General features: G+C 31.7%; 1 protein-coding gene across 10 annotated transcripts in view; it reads left to right on the plus strand.

Moving 5' to 3' along the window:
• The window catches only part of PHF14 (PHD finger protein 14), a 210677-nt gene that overhangs the window by 128432 nt on the left and 64315 nt on the right, over positions 1 to 17930 (plus strand). Inside the window, exon 18 of one of the 10 annotated variants that reach the window (XM_048213118.2) lies at positions 13325 to 17660. The exons of the other annotated variants lie outside the window; for them this stretch is intronic. Within the exon in view, the coding sequence (XP_048069075.1) occupies positions 13325 to 13337 (13 nt within the window). The 3' untranslated portion in view covers positions 13338 to 17660. Of the gene's footprint in view, positions 1 to 13324; positions 17661 to 17930 lie in introns of those variants that run through there. 10 annotated transcript variants of the gene reach the window in all.

Raw genomic sequence — 17930 nt, forward strand, 5'->3', positions numbered from 1 at the left:
AAAATAACAATTATAAAACAAACTACAAAATGTTCATGAAGAAAATGAGTATATCTATCTATCTATCTATCTATCTATCTATCTATCTATCTATCTTGGGAAAAATAAATAAAACCAATAGTAAAACAACTGCTTTGGCATATACAGATAGATTTTTATTTTAAGAGTAATTAATGGCATACTGGATTAGAACACATTTATTAACTTAATGGATTTTTTAAGTGCCAAAGCAATATATGTTGTTTGTAGCCATATAAATAACAAATGTATAGAGGAATGTTATTTTCTCCTTACTTACTCTAAACCCCACTCCTTTGATGGAATATGTTCAGTTTCCTGTATAATCATCCATACTTCTTTCTTCTAAGTACAAAAGAAATATTCGGGGCCCATTGGCTGACCTTCTTCCTCCCTCCCTCCCTCTAATCTCTCTCTGCTTTTTACAGTTATAGTAGGCTTTACTCTGACACCTGCTTTTTTTTTTTAACTTGAGAACACATAAAAGACGTTTTTCAATAAAAATAGAACTAAACCAGTTTTTAAAAAGCTACAAATTATAATGTGGGTGTGCCATGATTTATTGTAATATTTCTCTATTGATAGATTTTTTTCTGTTTGATTTCTATTTAGAGTGCTTGACCAAAGAATATGTTTATTAAGTATATATACATATAATGAGTGTGTACTTTACATTTTAATAGATACAATTATTTCATTACCCAATAGACACAAATATGTGAGAATATCATCACATGGATTTTTAACAATCCAGTGGATAGAAATTGGCAATTGATTGTATATTGTGACTACAAGACTGGGAATTGACCACATATTGAATAGCCATTAGCCCTCTGGGTTTTCTCATACATATGTTGTCTTTCTGTTTCCTGTGTCTCTTTATCTATTAGGCGTTTTCCTTTTTTAAAATGAATTTATCACATGTCTTTGTATAAGTTGCAGATAACTTTCTTTCAGGTTTTGTGTGTGTGTGTGTGTGTGTGTGTGTGTGTGTGTGTGTATGTATGTGCTTTGTTTGCTAATGGTACTTTTTGCCAAATCAAAATTTTAATTATTTATGTTGTAATATTTGTCTGAAAAAAACTAATCTGACATGCTGTTACGAAATGGCCAGCTAATATATCATACATTACTTAGGCAGGCACCACATATTATTTGTCTTTGCCTTGTAGATTACCTGTGTGAAGTTTTGCTTCAAATATTTTTAAAGATCTGCTGAAATAGTATGCTATTTAAGAATAATTTTTTAGTTTACATTTTGGCATCAGCCAAATGTAATTTGGCTAACAAAGCTAACAAAAACATAATTTGTTAGCTTTCAGACTCTATTCTAAATTAAAATAAATGTAATCTAATAAATTTCATTTACTAAATTTTATTTATTAAAATTAAATTTTAAAGCATGTTGAAGCTACTTGTTAGTGTTCTAACCTTTTATATAAAGTGTTTGGTATCTTAAGTTGAATATATGTTTGGTGATTGATATAAGGCAAAAATTATGTTGAAAAAGGCACTGGTGAACTTGAAATGCTAAATTTAATGGTCTTTTTAATTTTTAAGTACTCATTGCATTTGGTCTCATTTCAGCATATAACATTAGTGACCAGCCTTCTTAAAACTTTTGGTTTTTATTATACAGTGTTTTTTTCTAGTTCTCAATAGCAACATGGTTAAAATGTTTGAATTTTGGAACCAAGTAATTTGGGTTCAAATCTTCCCCCCAGGGCTTATGAGTTGTGACTTTGATTTGGTTTTATAATCTCTGTGCTTTAGTTCCCTCATTTGTGAACTGTGAATAACAACTATTTCTGTCTCATAGAATTGCTTATGAGGATTAAATCAATGTAAACATATAGTGATTATATACCTTCATCAACTCTCTCCTAGTCTGTTGTAGTAACAAGCACCTTCATTAGTTTGAATGTCTGTAGTCTATCCAGTTGTCTGAATGGATTTGTTCATGTTGTACTTGAATTTGTCCAGCAACTTCCTGTTTCTTGCAAGGTAAATCAGGTTTATACCACGGCTTATAAGGTCCTCCAAACCTGACCTTAGTTTAATTTTTATCTTCATTTCTAGTTATTCACAGCTCCAGGTGATATCTGTTCAAACCATTGCAGGCTATTTCTCCTTAATAAAACTTTCCTGTTACTTTCATGCCATCTCCCTTTTACTTTATGTTATATCCTCTTACCTAATATGACCTCCCCTTTTTCTCTGGAATGAGGGTTTCTCCCTTGTTTATATTTAGTCTATATGTCTTGGTCAGTCCATGATTCTTAGTGTGTAAATACTGTATCTAAAAAATTAAAGCAAATTAGTTTTAATAGTCCCAATCCCAAGTTCAGTGCTGATCACATAGTGTACCCTTTACACATCTGAAGAGAATAAGAATCTATCGATTTTAATTAAGTGACTCAATATTTTAAGAGTGACAGTCATAAGATAGTAGTGGGAACTTGGCTTAGTTATTTTTATATGCAAAACACTGAAGCCTTGTTTAGATTGGGATGGCAGTTTTTGTCATCATTTATTTTAATATAATTTGTGTAGTAATTCAGTAAATTTTTTTTCATGGCTATATTGTTCTATGAGTAAAGTATATTTTAAAATTCTTAGATGAATTTTATTACCCTTAATATTCCTATTGTATGTCTAAAGATAGTACCTATATCATTGAAATCTGAAGTATCTTTAATCTGAAAATATGTGTTACCATTAGTTTTTGCTGATTTCAACTGCTTGGGTAATATAGAGTCAGGTAAATTAGGTCTGACTATATCTTAATCTAGTTTGGTCAGAAGAGAGGAAATAAAGCTATATAATTTGTTTTGTAACAGTAACTGGGTCTCTATTTTACTCTAATCTTTTTTTTTTTACGTTTTTATTATTTACGTTATATTTACCATGTGTGTTACGTATCCATATGTTATAAACCTCAGAACAAAATATCTAATCTTAAAGAATTTTATTAACAGATTGAGAACTTCTAAAATCGATTTCTGGAGTAATTCCATGGCAATACAAAGCATTGTGTTTTTTGTTTTGTTTTTCAGGTTTGTTTGTTTTGTTGATATAGGTACTTTGATATAGTACCATATTCTTTTACTTCACTGCAGTGATTGGCTTCTAAGGAGTATTTACCTCTGCAGTTACTTCTTTCAGTGGCTTTTGCTGACATGAATTGTATCTAGCAGCTATTTAACTCCCAGTACCCTTTATGTTTGTAGCTTCATTAGTATATGTGTGTTAACTCTAGCACTCTTTTCTGGTATCAGGTAAGCATTTTAAATATGTAAGATGAAAATCAGCTAAGAATAATTTGGGGAAATGATGATTTCCAGAAGCTGAATGGAGGGAAAAAGAAAAAATGAAATAAAATAAAACAAAACATGTATCTTTAAACTAACATAAAGATTATAAATCACCCAGAATTATTTGTAGGACATAATTTTATAAGTTTTAACTTTTGGTAGAATACTGCTTACTTCCTTCAGTATAAAATTTAACTTTATAAGATTGTCATTGTTAATCAACTTTAGAAGGCAATTTTTTATTGGCCACACACATACATGCACATGTATACACACAATAGCCTATTTCCTAACATGTATAATTTACAAATTGTCAAATGCCAAACACTAACAACTGATGAAAGTACCACAATATTTTTTATTTGCTGGCATTTAAAAAATATCTTTTATAAATTAAGTGTATTTCATATATTATTCCACTGTAAACAATGCTGCAATAGATACAGGAGTCCATATATCTTTTTGAATTAGTGTTTTCATTTTCTTTGGGTAAATATCCAGTAGTGGGATTACTGGATCATCTGGTATTTTCTATTTTTAATTTGGAATACTCAAATTTTTTAATTCTAGCCAGACTCTGTCTACTTAGTTTCTGACTGGTATAGCCAGTCACACACATCTCCATAGCAAATCTGTACCTTCTGTGTCTGTGCCTTCATTTTGCATCTTCACTTCTACTGCTTCAGTTTTGGCCTTTCTCTTGTCATATGTGGACATTTGCAGATAACTTTCTAAAATTTCTCCCTCTTTATAGCTTCCTTTTCCTTCAGTTAATGCATCCACAGCTCTCTTTCTGTATCACATATTTATGTTATTGATTTGCTTAAGTACTTTCAGAGGACTGCAGGAAACTGTCTAGACCCCTGTCACTTACCCACAAGTGACCTTTACTCCAGTCATACCAATGTGGCTTTTCTGACATACTCTTGTAAAAAATTCCTCTGTACTTTCCTTCTGCCTCAAATTTTATTCCACATATTCTCTGCCTGATAAATTCCAACTTACCCTTTAACACTTGCTTTAATTTTTTGTTAATCTTTTTTGTTAATCTTTTACTTAACCTTCTCTCTTCTACTTCTCATCCAAAGATTGTCTCTTACTACATTAGCAGCTTATGCAGGCTTCTGTGATAATAGTTGTCACCCTGTCCTGAATACCTCTTGGAGTCTTACACTTTTGTTCAATTGACCCCTTATCAGACTGTGAACTTAATGAGTTTTATTTATCTTTATATCTCAAGAGCTAGGATAAAACTTGGCATGCTATAATCTTTCAGTAATTTTTTTTTGAATGGATGGTTTATAAAAGACACTTGGTTAGTGTGGGTTACGCTTAGAACCCAGACCTCTTGACTTCCGTGTTCATTGTCATATTGTTTCTATAGGTTCTGTGTTATTAAGTTCCTAAAATAATTCTACTCTTCTTAGAGTCTGTTACAGCACAGTTGTATCTTTGCATGCCCTGTCAACAATTTCTTTTTTTAATGAATTGTGTGTGCTTTTTAACACTTTTATTCTAGTGTTTTGACTGTCATTTTGGAGAATACTCCTCCTTCTGTATTAACTGTATAAGTCTCTTCATTGTTTAAATACTTGAACTAGTAAACCTTTTGCAGTGTCATGTCACTGTGTGTCATTGGGTTTCTAGGTTTTCCTTCTATGACAACAGCTACTTTCTGTAACATTTTATTCAGTTAATCTGAACACTTCAGTATAATTGGTAACCAATTCTTGATACATTTCTTGAGTTTTAATCATCAGTCACATCTTTTTAAATTAAATTTAAATAGTAGTATATCCCCTAAATAAAATAGTTCACTTAATTAATTTCACTTAATAAATTTCCTAGACCACTTTGTTCTGACGTTTGGCTCTCTTACATTCTTGCAAAAAAATTTTTGGTAACAGGGGCGCCTGGGTGGCACAGCAGTTAAGCGTCTGCCTTCGGCTCAGGGCGTGATCCCGGCGTTCTGGGATCGAGCCCCACATCAGGCTCCTCCGCTATGAGCCTGCTTCTTCCTCTCCCACTCCCCCTACTTGTGTTCCCTCTCTCGCTGGCTGTCTCTATCTCTGTCGAATAAATAAATAAAAAATCTTTGAAAAAAAAAATTTTTGGTAACAATGTGTGATTTATTGCCATTAGTCATGTTATCTGCAGGTATGTTTTCCAATTTCACTAAGCCTCTTTTTTTATGTTGATAAATAAGAAAAATAACTCTTATTACATATATATAAATATATAATATATAAATATGTATGTATATAGCATTGCTTTCTTCGTACTTTATTACTTAACTTGTACTACTCTAAAGAATGACATTTCACATTAAATTGTCTTCATCTTGATTGTTATTTTTATCAACTTCAGTTTTGATTTACACTAACTTTATTAGTAGAACTAGAATTAGAAACAAAAATACAAGTAAGTGAAATAAATGACTTATCAAAATTTTCAAAAGATTTATTTACTGTTAAATTTGGATTTTTCTCTTTAAAACCCTGCATATTTTTTTAAAAGGTTCTTGTGATCTTGATTCCCTTGAATGCATTCATTTTTGAAAATTAACCTATCAATTCCAGAATTTATTATCTCTCTCCAAAACAATACCTCTTTCATTTTCCCACGTTGGTTATTATATATAATTCTGTCCTAGAAAAGAGTTACACTGCTTTTTAACCAAAGTTGTTTTTTTTTGTTTGTTTGTTTGTTTGTTTGTTTTGATTTGTTTTGTTTTGTTGTACCCTTATTTTCTTTGGTGAAAGAGAGAGGAAGAAATTTAGAGAAAAAAAAAAAAAAAGCAGCAGCGAATTACCTAGTTTCTTCAGCTTCCTTTTCATAGGTACTATATCAGTTGTTTAATTCTTTATGGGGTTCTTTGAACCTTATCTGAATACTCCATGGTTTCTTTAAAAGGTAAAATTTCAGAATTCTGGAAACTTTTTTTTTTTAATGAGGTACTTTATGTATGTATGTATGTATTCCTAAAATATTTAAGCCTAAGTTTGAGGGAAGTATTAGGGTAAAAAGAACAGAGTAGAATGGTGGAGTGTTACCTTGTGAATATACTATTAAAAATGTGACTGCATAATGTGACTTAGTGTAAAATTTTAGTTCATGCATTCTGTGTGTATATGTGATTTTTTAGTATAAAGATAATAAATGAAACCAAGGATCCTAAGTGTGATCCTAAGTTCATAAATAGGCAACCGTTGGAGCACTTGAGAATTGATAGATTGAACTACATAAAAGTAACTTGTTAAGTATGTTCTTTCCAAATAATAGCAAGTGAAGGAGGAGTTCTGCTTTGAAAGAAACTGTTAGATGTTCCCTGTAATTGCTCAGTAAATCAGATAGACACAGACAGCTGCACAAGGAAGATAGGCCTAGGAAAGACTAAATCAATGGGATTCAGTCACATCCAAGTGAAATTACATCAGTCAGTAACTTTCCTTTTAAGTGACTGAGATCTTCCAGACCCAAATTTCTCTTGTCAGGTACTCATTTATGTCATTTATTAAGGAATTGAAAAATTGCCTAGTTATATCAAGGACCTTGTTGTGACATGGCCTGTAAATGTAGATCTTTTTTAAAAGGAAAGTTGAGTTTTATTTAGAGCATTGAGCACACTGCCCAAAGATTTGACTGTTCTTTTGAAGCTTTCATTTGTAAATAAATTATGAAATCTATTTTTTTATTCTTTTGAATAAGATTCCTGTGTTTAGTTTCAGATTTATTTTCTAATCTGTCTCCTATTTATTGAGGATATTAAAATCCATTCATATATTCATCCATCAAATTGTTATTATGGAGGATATATAAGAGACATAAGAATTTAGAGGATCATGGAAATATTCTTAAATAGATGACTGACTAACCCAACTGACGGACTAACCCAACTGACTTTAAGATAATTAATTGAAAAGGATGGTGATAGTAACAGAAAGATGAGTGGCCATATTTAATTGTTGGATACAAATACAATAAATGATATTATAGGGGATTGTGAGTTTCCTCTTTGGGAGTGTTAACTAGAAATTTCCAGAATGCATTTAAAGTTATGGGATTATAAATAATAGAGAAAAATCAAATTCTGGAAATAGATTTGGTAACTTTTATAGATTTGTTCTATACAACTCAAGTATCCAATCCTAACTTTACTGCCTTTACTTTTGAGTAAATGACTCTGTCTCTGAATGGATACTGGAGGGCTAGTAGGAAATCATGTTCTATAAGAATGGAGGAACTGAAGAAAAAGGGGTGGTGGGGAGGTGGGGAAAGAATGGAAATAATTGGATATAGGTGTCCTTGGTTTAGTTGGGTCACAGGCTGAGTCCAGAGAAATTTAATTGCCAAGTAGGAAATCCTCAAGATGAGGTAGTGTGGTACTCTGTGGGGTTTTTAAAAGATTTGTTTTAGTGACCAAAATATCTCCATGTAAACACAACTTATCTTTGAGTAGTTGAGTGTCAGCTGGCTCACCTTAAGTAAAGTTGTGAAATATTTATAATTTGTCTCCTACCCTCTTATTATTATTATTATTATTATTATTATTATTATTATTATTATTATTAATTTAACTTCCTTCCCGTGACTCTTTGTATTTCCTTCATACTAGCTGTATGTGCTCTACTTTAAGTGGAAGTTCTTAATCTTTAGGGTACATTCAAACCACCTGACAGGATTATTAAGCCACAGAATTTTGTTTTAGGCATCCTAGGGTGGTGCCCCAAAATTTGTATTTATAACAAGTTCTCAGTTAATGTTGATTCTGATGGTTTGGGCATACTTTGAGAACCACTGTTTTATTCCAGAAATCCTTTTAGCTGAAGCCCTAAGATTGTGGTTCTAAGCTTGTTAGGGATGCAAATCACCTTTGGAAAGAATTACCAAAAACAAACAAAAAGAAAAATCCCACTCTTGGGAGATTCTGAATCAGTAAATTCTAAACTGTGAGGTGGAATTTGGACATCTGTGGTTTTATAAAGCTTCAAAGGTACTAGCTCCCTAATAGTACCTGTGCCAGTTCTCTCTCTAGCCCTTAGATTTGCCTTTTCATTGCACTAAGTTCCAGTTGTTTGGGGAAGATTCTAGAAAAGCATTCATTCAGCAAATAATTACTCTGTGCCCCTTTGTGCCAGGTGCTGGACTTAGTTCCAGAAATTCAGAAGTGAACAGGGGTGCCTGAGTGGCTCAGTCCATTAAGCATCCGACTCTTGATTTCAGCTCAGGTCATGATCTCAGGGTTGTGAGATCAAGCCCTGCATCAGGCTCCGTGCTGGATATGGAGTCTGCTTGAGATTCTCTCTCTCACTCTCCCTTTATCCCCACCTCCTGCCTCTCTCTTTCTCACCAAAAAAAAAAAAAAAAAAAAAAATCAGAGGTGAACAACATAGGCATGGTACCTCAGAGTTTAAACACCCCCTGCCTTTTTTGCATATGCTCACATATTTACTGATCCCACCCAAATGAGTTGGCTTTCTTAAATAAGTCTTTATACTGGAGCTGTGTTTATGTAGGGACCTCATAAGACCAGGAGTCCCATTCTCTCCTAATTGAACCAGATCATTGACTTTTAGAGCCTTTAGGGAGGAAACACTGTTCTCTTGGCCAAAATAGTATTCTAAAAAACATATTTTTGTATGATTTCAGTTCTTTTAAATTCATTGAGGTTTATTTTATGGCCCAGAATATGGTCTGTCTTGTTCTTTGTGCGATGGAAAAGAATGGATATTCATCACTTCTTGAATGTCCTATAAAAATAGGTTGATACATTGCTCAGGTGTTTTTATACATATTCATTTTCTATCTACTCGTACTATTAATTACTAAGTATTAAAGTCTCTGACTATAATTGTAGATTTGTATATATCACCTTTCAGTTTTATTAGTATTTGCTTTATACATTATTTCTTCTTAGTAAATTGACCCCTTTATCAATGTAATGTCCCTTTTAAACTCTGGTAACATTCTTATTCTGAAGCGTACTTTGTCTGATGTTACTGTAAGTATTCCAGTAAGCTTTTCATTGCTATTTGCATGGTATATCTTTTACTCTTTTTTTTTCTTTTAACTATCTATATCTTTATGCCTAAAATAGCTTTATAATTAGTTATGATATATATATCTCCATACATACATGCAGATATACAGACTATATTTAAAATGGATTGTACTTCTAGTAAATAGCATATAGTTGGAACTTGCTGTTTTATCCAATTTGACAATTTCAGTCTTTATAATTTTCATAATATTCATATTTGGATAATGAAGGTAACCCAGGTGCCACTGAATTTTTCTTATTAGGGTGATATTCTGATACAATTACATTAAAAAGAAAATGTTTACTCAATATATTTTTTCTTTTATAACTAAGTTGATTTAATGAATTTTGTTAGATGTAGGATAGCTAATTTGCCTTACACATTCAATATTTAATATGACATTCTTTGACTTGTAAATCTATATTAATTAAAGCATTTAACCTTTAAGTAATTTTGTATGATTCCATAAATATTTGTTACATGTTATCAGTGTTTGAATTTTTAAATTTTATTTTTCCTTTTAAATTAAATACATTATAAACAAGTAATTTGTATTTAAAGAAAACAAAAGCCTGAACATGGTATATATTAATTACATAGTGAAGTGTGGTATTTCTGGAGTAAGCAGTGTTAGAGTAGTAAACATTGTAATTTCGAGCATATATAGCAGTGAAATATTTCTCGTTCACTCATCTATTTTTTCAGTAAAATTTGTTTTTGAAATTTTTTACTTATTTTCCATTGCAATGTGTTAATATTTTAAGTTTACAGAAGGGATTGTCTATTATACATTCAATTGTTTGGAAAGACTGAAACTCTAGCCACAGTTCTGCTTTTGGCTAGATGAATGACCTTGAATTAAATTACCTCTAAAGTCATTTTCTCATCTGTAAAATAAAGGCATCAATCTTATTTTTTTCTCAAATTTTGTAACATTTGTAACTTGAAGAGATTCCAAAACAAACACTGTACAGTCCTGAAAAGGATTTCGAAGCCTGTAATCCCCCCATCCGATACTTGAATCATCTGCCCAGTATCACTACTAAGAGACAGGGAGACAGCTTCTGTCGGGGATAGGAGTGTGTAAGTAACCCATTTCCTCTTGAGGCAGGTCTGACTGTTGGCAGTTTCTCTCCCCAAGTGATTGAAATGTCTCTTTTTAATAATTTCAGTCTTTGGAGTCATACAAAACAAGCATAATCCAAGTCCTAGTATTAGAAACCAACTGTATTTTCTGGTTTTTCTTTTTTTAATCAAACATCCCTTTTCATCTGTTCCTTCTATAACAGAGTTTTGATTTGTATTGGTTTTGCATAGTTTTGGACATATGAAATAAACAAAATGTTAATGAAATTAGAGGTGAAATGAATTTGAAAATAACACTGGATATAAATTTTGTAGTTGATAGATTTTTATATCCAGGTAATAATGTATAAGAATCTCATTAACATTTGTAATTGAACCCTAGAAAAATGTCATTTTAAAGTATTTATGGACTGGGAATTTAAATAATGCTAATGTTAGATGTTTACTATGTCCCAGACTCTCTTCTTTTCCCTCTAAATGTATCATCTCATTTAGTTCTTAACAACAGTCCTATGAGGTATGCACATCTCCATTTTGTAAATTAGGTATCTAAAGTACAGAGATACTAATAAGCATCATGAAATAGAAATTATTCCAGTTATATATTGATACTATATAAATTATGTATTAAAATATAAATTTTTCCCTTCCAGTAAATACTTATACTGTTTGATAAATCTGCTCTGCATATTAGTTGCTGAGATTTACTGAGTGCTTTTTATGGGCCAGTGTGCTAGTGATTTACATATTTTATCTCATATAATCCCAGGAAATAGATACAGATTTTATCCTTATTTTATGGGTGAGGGAACTGAGAAGAATTACTTGTCCAAGATCAAACAACTAGAAAGTGGAGGAATTAGGGTTTGAGTCTAGATAGTCTTGACTATGTGGCCTATGCTCTTAGGTATACAGCCTCTCGACTACACTGCGTTAGCATATTTGACTTTGTTGGGTCAGAAGAAGTAAATGCTTCTTGGCAGGCAATTCCAACTATACAAGATACAGACTACTGGTGCATGCATCAGGGAAGCCCTTTGAAAATACTTAATTCCTTTTCTCTACAGTAATTTGTAAGTAAGCTTACTAGATACATATGGAATAAATGCAAAGCCACAACTTGATCTCTGATGTAAAAGACCACAGAGTCTTTTGTCCTAGGAAGATAGTAGCCAAAACAAGTCACACTTCTTATTCTGGCTTTAAGGGAGATTTGGAATATTAACTGAAATTTTAGGATAGAGGAATATTAGCAATAGCTTTTTAGTTTTTTTCAAAGTTGGGAGTTCAACTTAGATTTAATTGGGGTTTAAAGCAGATTTCCATGATATCTAATGTTTCTATGTTCAAATTCCTTTTAAAGTTAAATACAGATCTTTTGGGTTGTCTGCTAGTCTCCAGCATTTGTGCATGTAATTAAGATTTAATTATACTTCTGTGGTAAATGGTGTGGTTGCTTCCTCTTGCATTATGCTTATGTAGTAGTTCTTAAGTTGTAGTCAAAGCACTTCTCAGAATATCACATTCAGATTGTGCTTAAAGCTCTTAGAGACTGAAGCACTGAGAAAAGTTAGCATATATGACTGTTTGACACAAGGGAATTCAGCTTTCCCTATGTCCTTGTTATTTGACAAGGGAAATTCAGCTCTTTCTGTTTATTTCTCATATGTCGATAAGTGCATTTCTCTGAAAACTATGTTTCACATTATATTCTTTTTTTTCTTGTACAGTTTTGTTTTTGCTTTCTTTGGAAATTATTCAGCTTGGTGTGGTCGCTCTTCTCAGTAGTGCTGTATTTGTCTGTGATTGTGCCACTTTTCACTTTCTTTTTCTCAGTGGAACTTAGAAGCATTAAACACATCTTTCTAGTAGTTAAATATTAAAATGAAGTTTCTCTATGATCTGTGACTACTTTGACAATTTCACGTCATCTACATAGGTATAACTATCTGAAGGAAATAAATAAATTTCTATGTTTACCACAGTAAAAAAAAAAAAAAAAAGTTCTTCTAGTCACTGAGCACCTAACATTTCTCCTCTGAAAATAAAGGCATGAAGGTAGCAAATGAATACATGTTGTTAGTGAAATAAATACAAGAAATACCAGAAAATAGTTTTTAGAAATAAATGCAAGTGAATGAGTTTTGAAAATTTGGCTAAAAATTAGTACATTCATAATCTATCAGGCCTTCACAGTGAGGTATAGTCTCTGCCATTGCTGTTGCACAGTCCACTAAAATAGCTAGTTCGGGATATACTTCTCACAATTGTAGCCAAACATTTCTAGTATAGTCCTTAACAAAGGAAGGCAGTGTAGGCACAGGGGATAAGAATCATTTGAAAATGTCCCCCCTCAGACTGTATAGTTGAGCAGAACCAGCCCTGTAACATGGTGATTAGGTGTGCTTGTTTTCAGCACAGTTGCATTCAGTGTATGCCTTCAGCATAGTTTCTCAAACATTGTTAAATTGCCATAGCTGAAGAAAAAAGAGCAAACTGCTATTTTTTGAAACATTTATTGATCAAATACATGTTTGCTTATGTAAATATAAACCCTCCAATATTTTTATATTTTCTTTTTGTTTTAGTGAGATAGATTTATTTTGACAACTAAAACTAATAACAACAATACTAATAATACAAGAGGAGGCAACTCGATGTTTCAAAGGATAAAATGATTCCATTTTAACCAGTAAGAACTTATACAAGATCATGGCATTTAGGTTTAGGGTATCTATCTCTTTGGACCAAATCATATGTTATTTGAATCTACTGTGGTATTGTTAGTATGTTTCATAAGACATAGTACAGAGCTGCTATGATCTTTAAATGTTAATGTTCTTTTCTTATCACTTTACTGTGTAGATACCCTTCATGAGACCCAACTCTGCCACAGCTCATCCTCGGAGGCAATCCTGGAAACCTCTTTTATAAGTGTGATTTTTAAAATGTGGATAACACTCTCAATAGAGTACATAAAGTAAAGGAGAACAGCTATCTTGTCCTTCCCATAAGCTTATCACTGCAAAAAGTTGCCTTTGCTTGTCAGGTTTGGATAGAATGTAATTGGTTTGTTGCTTGGACTGACAAGGCAGTTAATTTACCTGTGTGGATTTTTTCCTATTTTTTTCTTATACTTTTTTTTTTCCTTGCACTAATCAGAAACATTTGATATGTGCATTGTTGAAAAATAGTAGATAATGTCTTGTCAGAATTGTCCTATTAAGTAATGTCTTTCCCTCTTGCTTCTTTGGCAAATGATGATATACAGTGTTTGGACTTTCTGAAGAGTTATGGAAGCCTGTGGGACTTAAATGCAATGTGCTACTCACTGTTGTTGTTGAACAATACCAGTAACAAACAAGAAAGACAATGCATTCCATTAGTCTGCTATTCTATTTCATCCAATTTAAAACATATATTCATATGTGAAATGTTACTTTGGGAAACAACTATAGACTCTTATATTAAAGGTTCTCTCTATTTATAATATTCATCAAAAGTGAAAGACTTGTAAAGCATATGCCATTCTAGTTTTGGCTCATTAGTCCTAGTGTGAAAGCACTAATGTTATTAGCATGAAACTTTTACAACTTCAGATTTTAAGCTCATTAGTAAAATATTTGTGTTGATCTCTAGATATTTTTAAGTAATACCCAAATTTATTCAGTCTTTATTAATTTAATATGAACTTTCTGTGTTCAATATAATTTTATTTTTCCTGACCTTAAATATGAGGTTATGAAATAAGGAGGGAGATACAATGCTTAATGACTATACAACCTGCCAGCTGAAAGATCTTCATCAACATCTATATTTTTCCAGAGATTTACAGAATTAAAATTTGATCTTCAAGTTTTAATGATCCAGTTTTAAATCAACGACAGAAATATGTTGAATATTCCATCACTCCATGTTGAACTGATTTAGAAGAGACTCATGGCTGAAATTGAAATGTACATTTACATGTAATTGTTAACATGTCTCTTGGAATTTCCTGATTTATAAATGTGGTTTGGACATCTTTCAGGTATAGTGGCAATTGAAAATAGTTTAAACTTTAGGAATAGAGTAGGCAATGTTCTAGATAATCAAAAGCAAGTGTAAGTTTAAAGTTGCTGTATGCTAGTAATCTATAGTTACAGTAAGGAACCATATTATTGGATAAGATGTTTAATAAAAGTAATATGTATATGAAATATGTATAAACTGACATTATTAACTTATCAAAAGATCTTTTAACATTGGAGGAAAAATATTAATAGACTGTAGCAAAACCAGTAGGCATTTTTTTTTTTCTGGAATAAGGAAGGATTCATTATCTCTACATAAGCTTAAGAGAAAGTTGATAATTATTACTATTGCTTAATTGCAACTGATTATAAAAAAATGACAGATTGCCATTTCCTTAAAAGAATATGCTAATACTCCTGGCCCTCCTTTGATATATGGTGAGAAATTACTAGTGGTCATTTTATTTTAGATTTTGTGAAAAATCATTAAGCCTGTGGTTTTGGTGTCACTATTAATCAAAATCCTTTCCACCTTGGTTCTAATTAGAATACTACATTATCATCATTCTCTATCTTACAGCCTTCAGTGGTAGATATGCTATTCCATATTTGGTGCTAACCCTAAAATCTTTGTCACACATCACAAATACAAATCTCATAATTCATAAGATCATTGGTCCTGCAAACAGGTATTCAGAGTAGAGAACTTTTAAAGGAAGTAGAATAAAACATTTTCTCCTAATAATCTCTTAAGTGCTCTCATATTTCCACAGTATAAAATTAACTCTCTTCCATAATCGGTCCAATTGCTATTTAAAGGAGTTATTAATGTGTACTTAAGAAAATATGCACTAACTGATGCGTATTTCACAGATGTGTAAAATCTGCAGGACAGGTAAATGATGGCTATTTCTAACAAGGTAGGGAAAGGAAAACACTAAAATATCAGGAAGGTAATTAAATGACTCAGAAATATAGGAAGAATGACATAGTATTATCTAGTGGTGGTTCTCAAACTTCATAGTGCATCAGAATCATAGGAAGGATTTGTTAAAACACAGATTGTTGTGCTATTTCACCTCCTTATTGTCCTCTTCCCCACCTTACCCCCTCCTCCTGTCTCCCTACAGTTTCTGATTCAGTAGGTCTGGGATGAGGCTTGAAAATTTGCATTTTTAACAAGTTCCTTAGTGATATTGCTGGCCAAGGACCACCACTTTGAGAACCATTTGTATATAATAGTTTTTAAAAGAATCATTGTGTTGTGGTTGACGTTGATTGATTGAAGATGGAGTTAATGTCCTTAAAAGAGCCCTTACATTTTCAAAAATAATTGTTTCTAGATAAGTTTGTAGGAGTTACATCTAAAACACATACAGTGTCTTTATTTTTATAAATTCATTTGAACAATTTCTTTTTTTACTTTTTAAGTTTTTAATTTTTAATTTTTACTATTATGGGGACAGCACTATTTTACATAATAGAAATTAGTCAAAAAACATTGCCTTTGTCCATAATTCACTAATTCCTTTGCTAAAAAAAAGATTGGAAATTAGGGTTATGTTTGAACATGAAAAGGTTAGCCTTACCCTTTATCCATCTTAAGTTTAGAGATGGTATTTATGTAGCACTTATATACCATCATTATTCATGTATTTCTTGATGTTTATCTGATTTTACATTTATGGCATTAAAGATTTATGGCATAAAATAAATAATAATCATTTATTATCATTATCCTATTTCCTTGTTTATACATCTTATCACTTAATGAGACCACTGTTTTTAAACAATGTTTCTTATTCGACAAAACTTACCACTGTTTTACTTGATTCACAGTATGGGAATATTTTATGAATATTTCACCAAAATCTGTTCAAGGAGTTGTAGAAGGACTTTCTACAGCAGAGTGGAATGTAATGTTCAAAAAAAATTTTTTTTATTTTCTAAGATTATTTTTGACAATCGAAACTTGTTTAAGAGACTCAGCTTTAGGGTTGCATGCATATGGAGATAGGTTTTTTTCCTACTTGTTTGAGTCAGCACTTTGTAAATTTACATAAGGATTGTGATTAAAAATATTTCTGAGGTGGACGTGGTTTGCAAATACTTTCTTTGTAAAAACATAGGCCTCTTTCTCCCAGTGCTCACTCTAAGACTTTCTGCAGGCCTGCTGATAAGATTCACTGCTGTTCAGGTACATAAGATATAATGAAATTGGATGTTCATGCTGGGCTTTGTAAGTAAAATGAGATTGACCCCCCAGCTATTATCTCATTTATCTGATTTACATTGTAAAATCAGGATCTACACTATTGATTAGAGCATAATTAGTTAATTATGAACAGGGAAATACAAAGTTATGTGGGGCTTGAGCACAGCAGGTTGTACTGCTGAAAAATTTCCAAGGGCATGAGCAGATGGAGATCAGTTTATTAAAGGACAGAGCAGACGTGTTTCAGGTATGGAAATGTCTAATCATTCTCTCGTGCTGTGAGGAGGTACTTGACCTTAATTGTGTATTTTTATATGAATTCTTTTTGTTTCATGTTTTGTCTTTCTTATCACCCATTCATTCATTATTGCCTGTGATAAAAATAGAGGTCTACAGTGGCATTGAGGAAAATATGTTGAAGATCTCCACATTAGTCTTCTATTTGTAAAATATGATATAAAGTACATTTTCTAATTATTTTGTTTAGAAAATGGTCATTTAGGTGGTTTGTACTAAAACTGTAAAATATAAGGAATAAAATGTCCTTATTGATATAAAATGTTATTCTGATATTGGTAGAATGCAGAATTTTGTTCAAGCTTGTATTATCTTAAAAGGGATTTAACTCATGGGCCACAATCCTGCATTTTCTCCATCTGTTAAAATGAGTAATTGAAATAATTGGCCAATATTCAACAAAAGAATCTATCACTACTGTTAATAGATTTGTGCAGGTGTTTTAAGCTGCTAGTGAGATTTTATTTAAGTAATGTTAACATTAAAGATCATTTCTTTTGGTTTTTCTCATATAGAAGTTTTACAAAGAAATCATGAAAAAGTAAGGAAACCCATCAGTTCTCTCAGTATTTAGTCTTTTCTTTTTGAGTGAACAGATGTAATGGTATATATTTTCAATCAGTATTTTACCATATATAGACATGGATCTAAATAAAATGTTCCTTGACATAAAAAATAGCTGTCATTATGGATCGACTTGATCACAAAAAATGTACATCCCTTTTCAAGTCTCATGTTATGGATTTCTCTTCTTCTGAAGTTTAGCTTATCATCTGGCTACAAGTTATAGGCATAGGAGGTGCACTTTTAATTGTTTCAGTTAGTTTAAAAATAGTGATTTAGTATATTCTAATGAAATTATCAATTGGAAATTAAGAGGGTTAAAGAAATCCTTTGGAATACTGGCTTTAGCCTTTCTCTTGGTACAGGCAGAAATAAAATAAAT

This window comes from Ursus arctos, unplaced genomic scaffold, assembly GCF_023065955.2.
Source record: "Ursus arctos isolate Adak ecotype North America unplaced genomic scaffold, UrsArc2.0 scaffold_3, whole genome shotgun sequence".
In the NCBI taxonomy this organism is placed as follows: Eukaryota; Metazoa; Chordata; class Mammalia; order Carnivora; family Ursidae; genus Ursus; species Ursus arctos.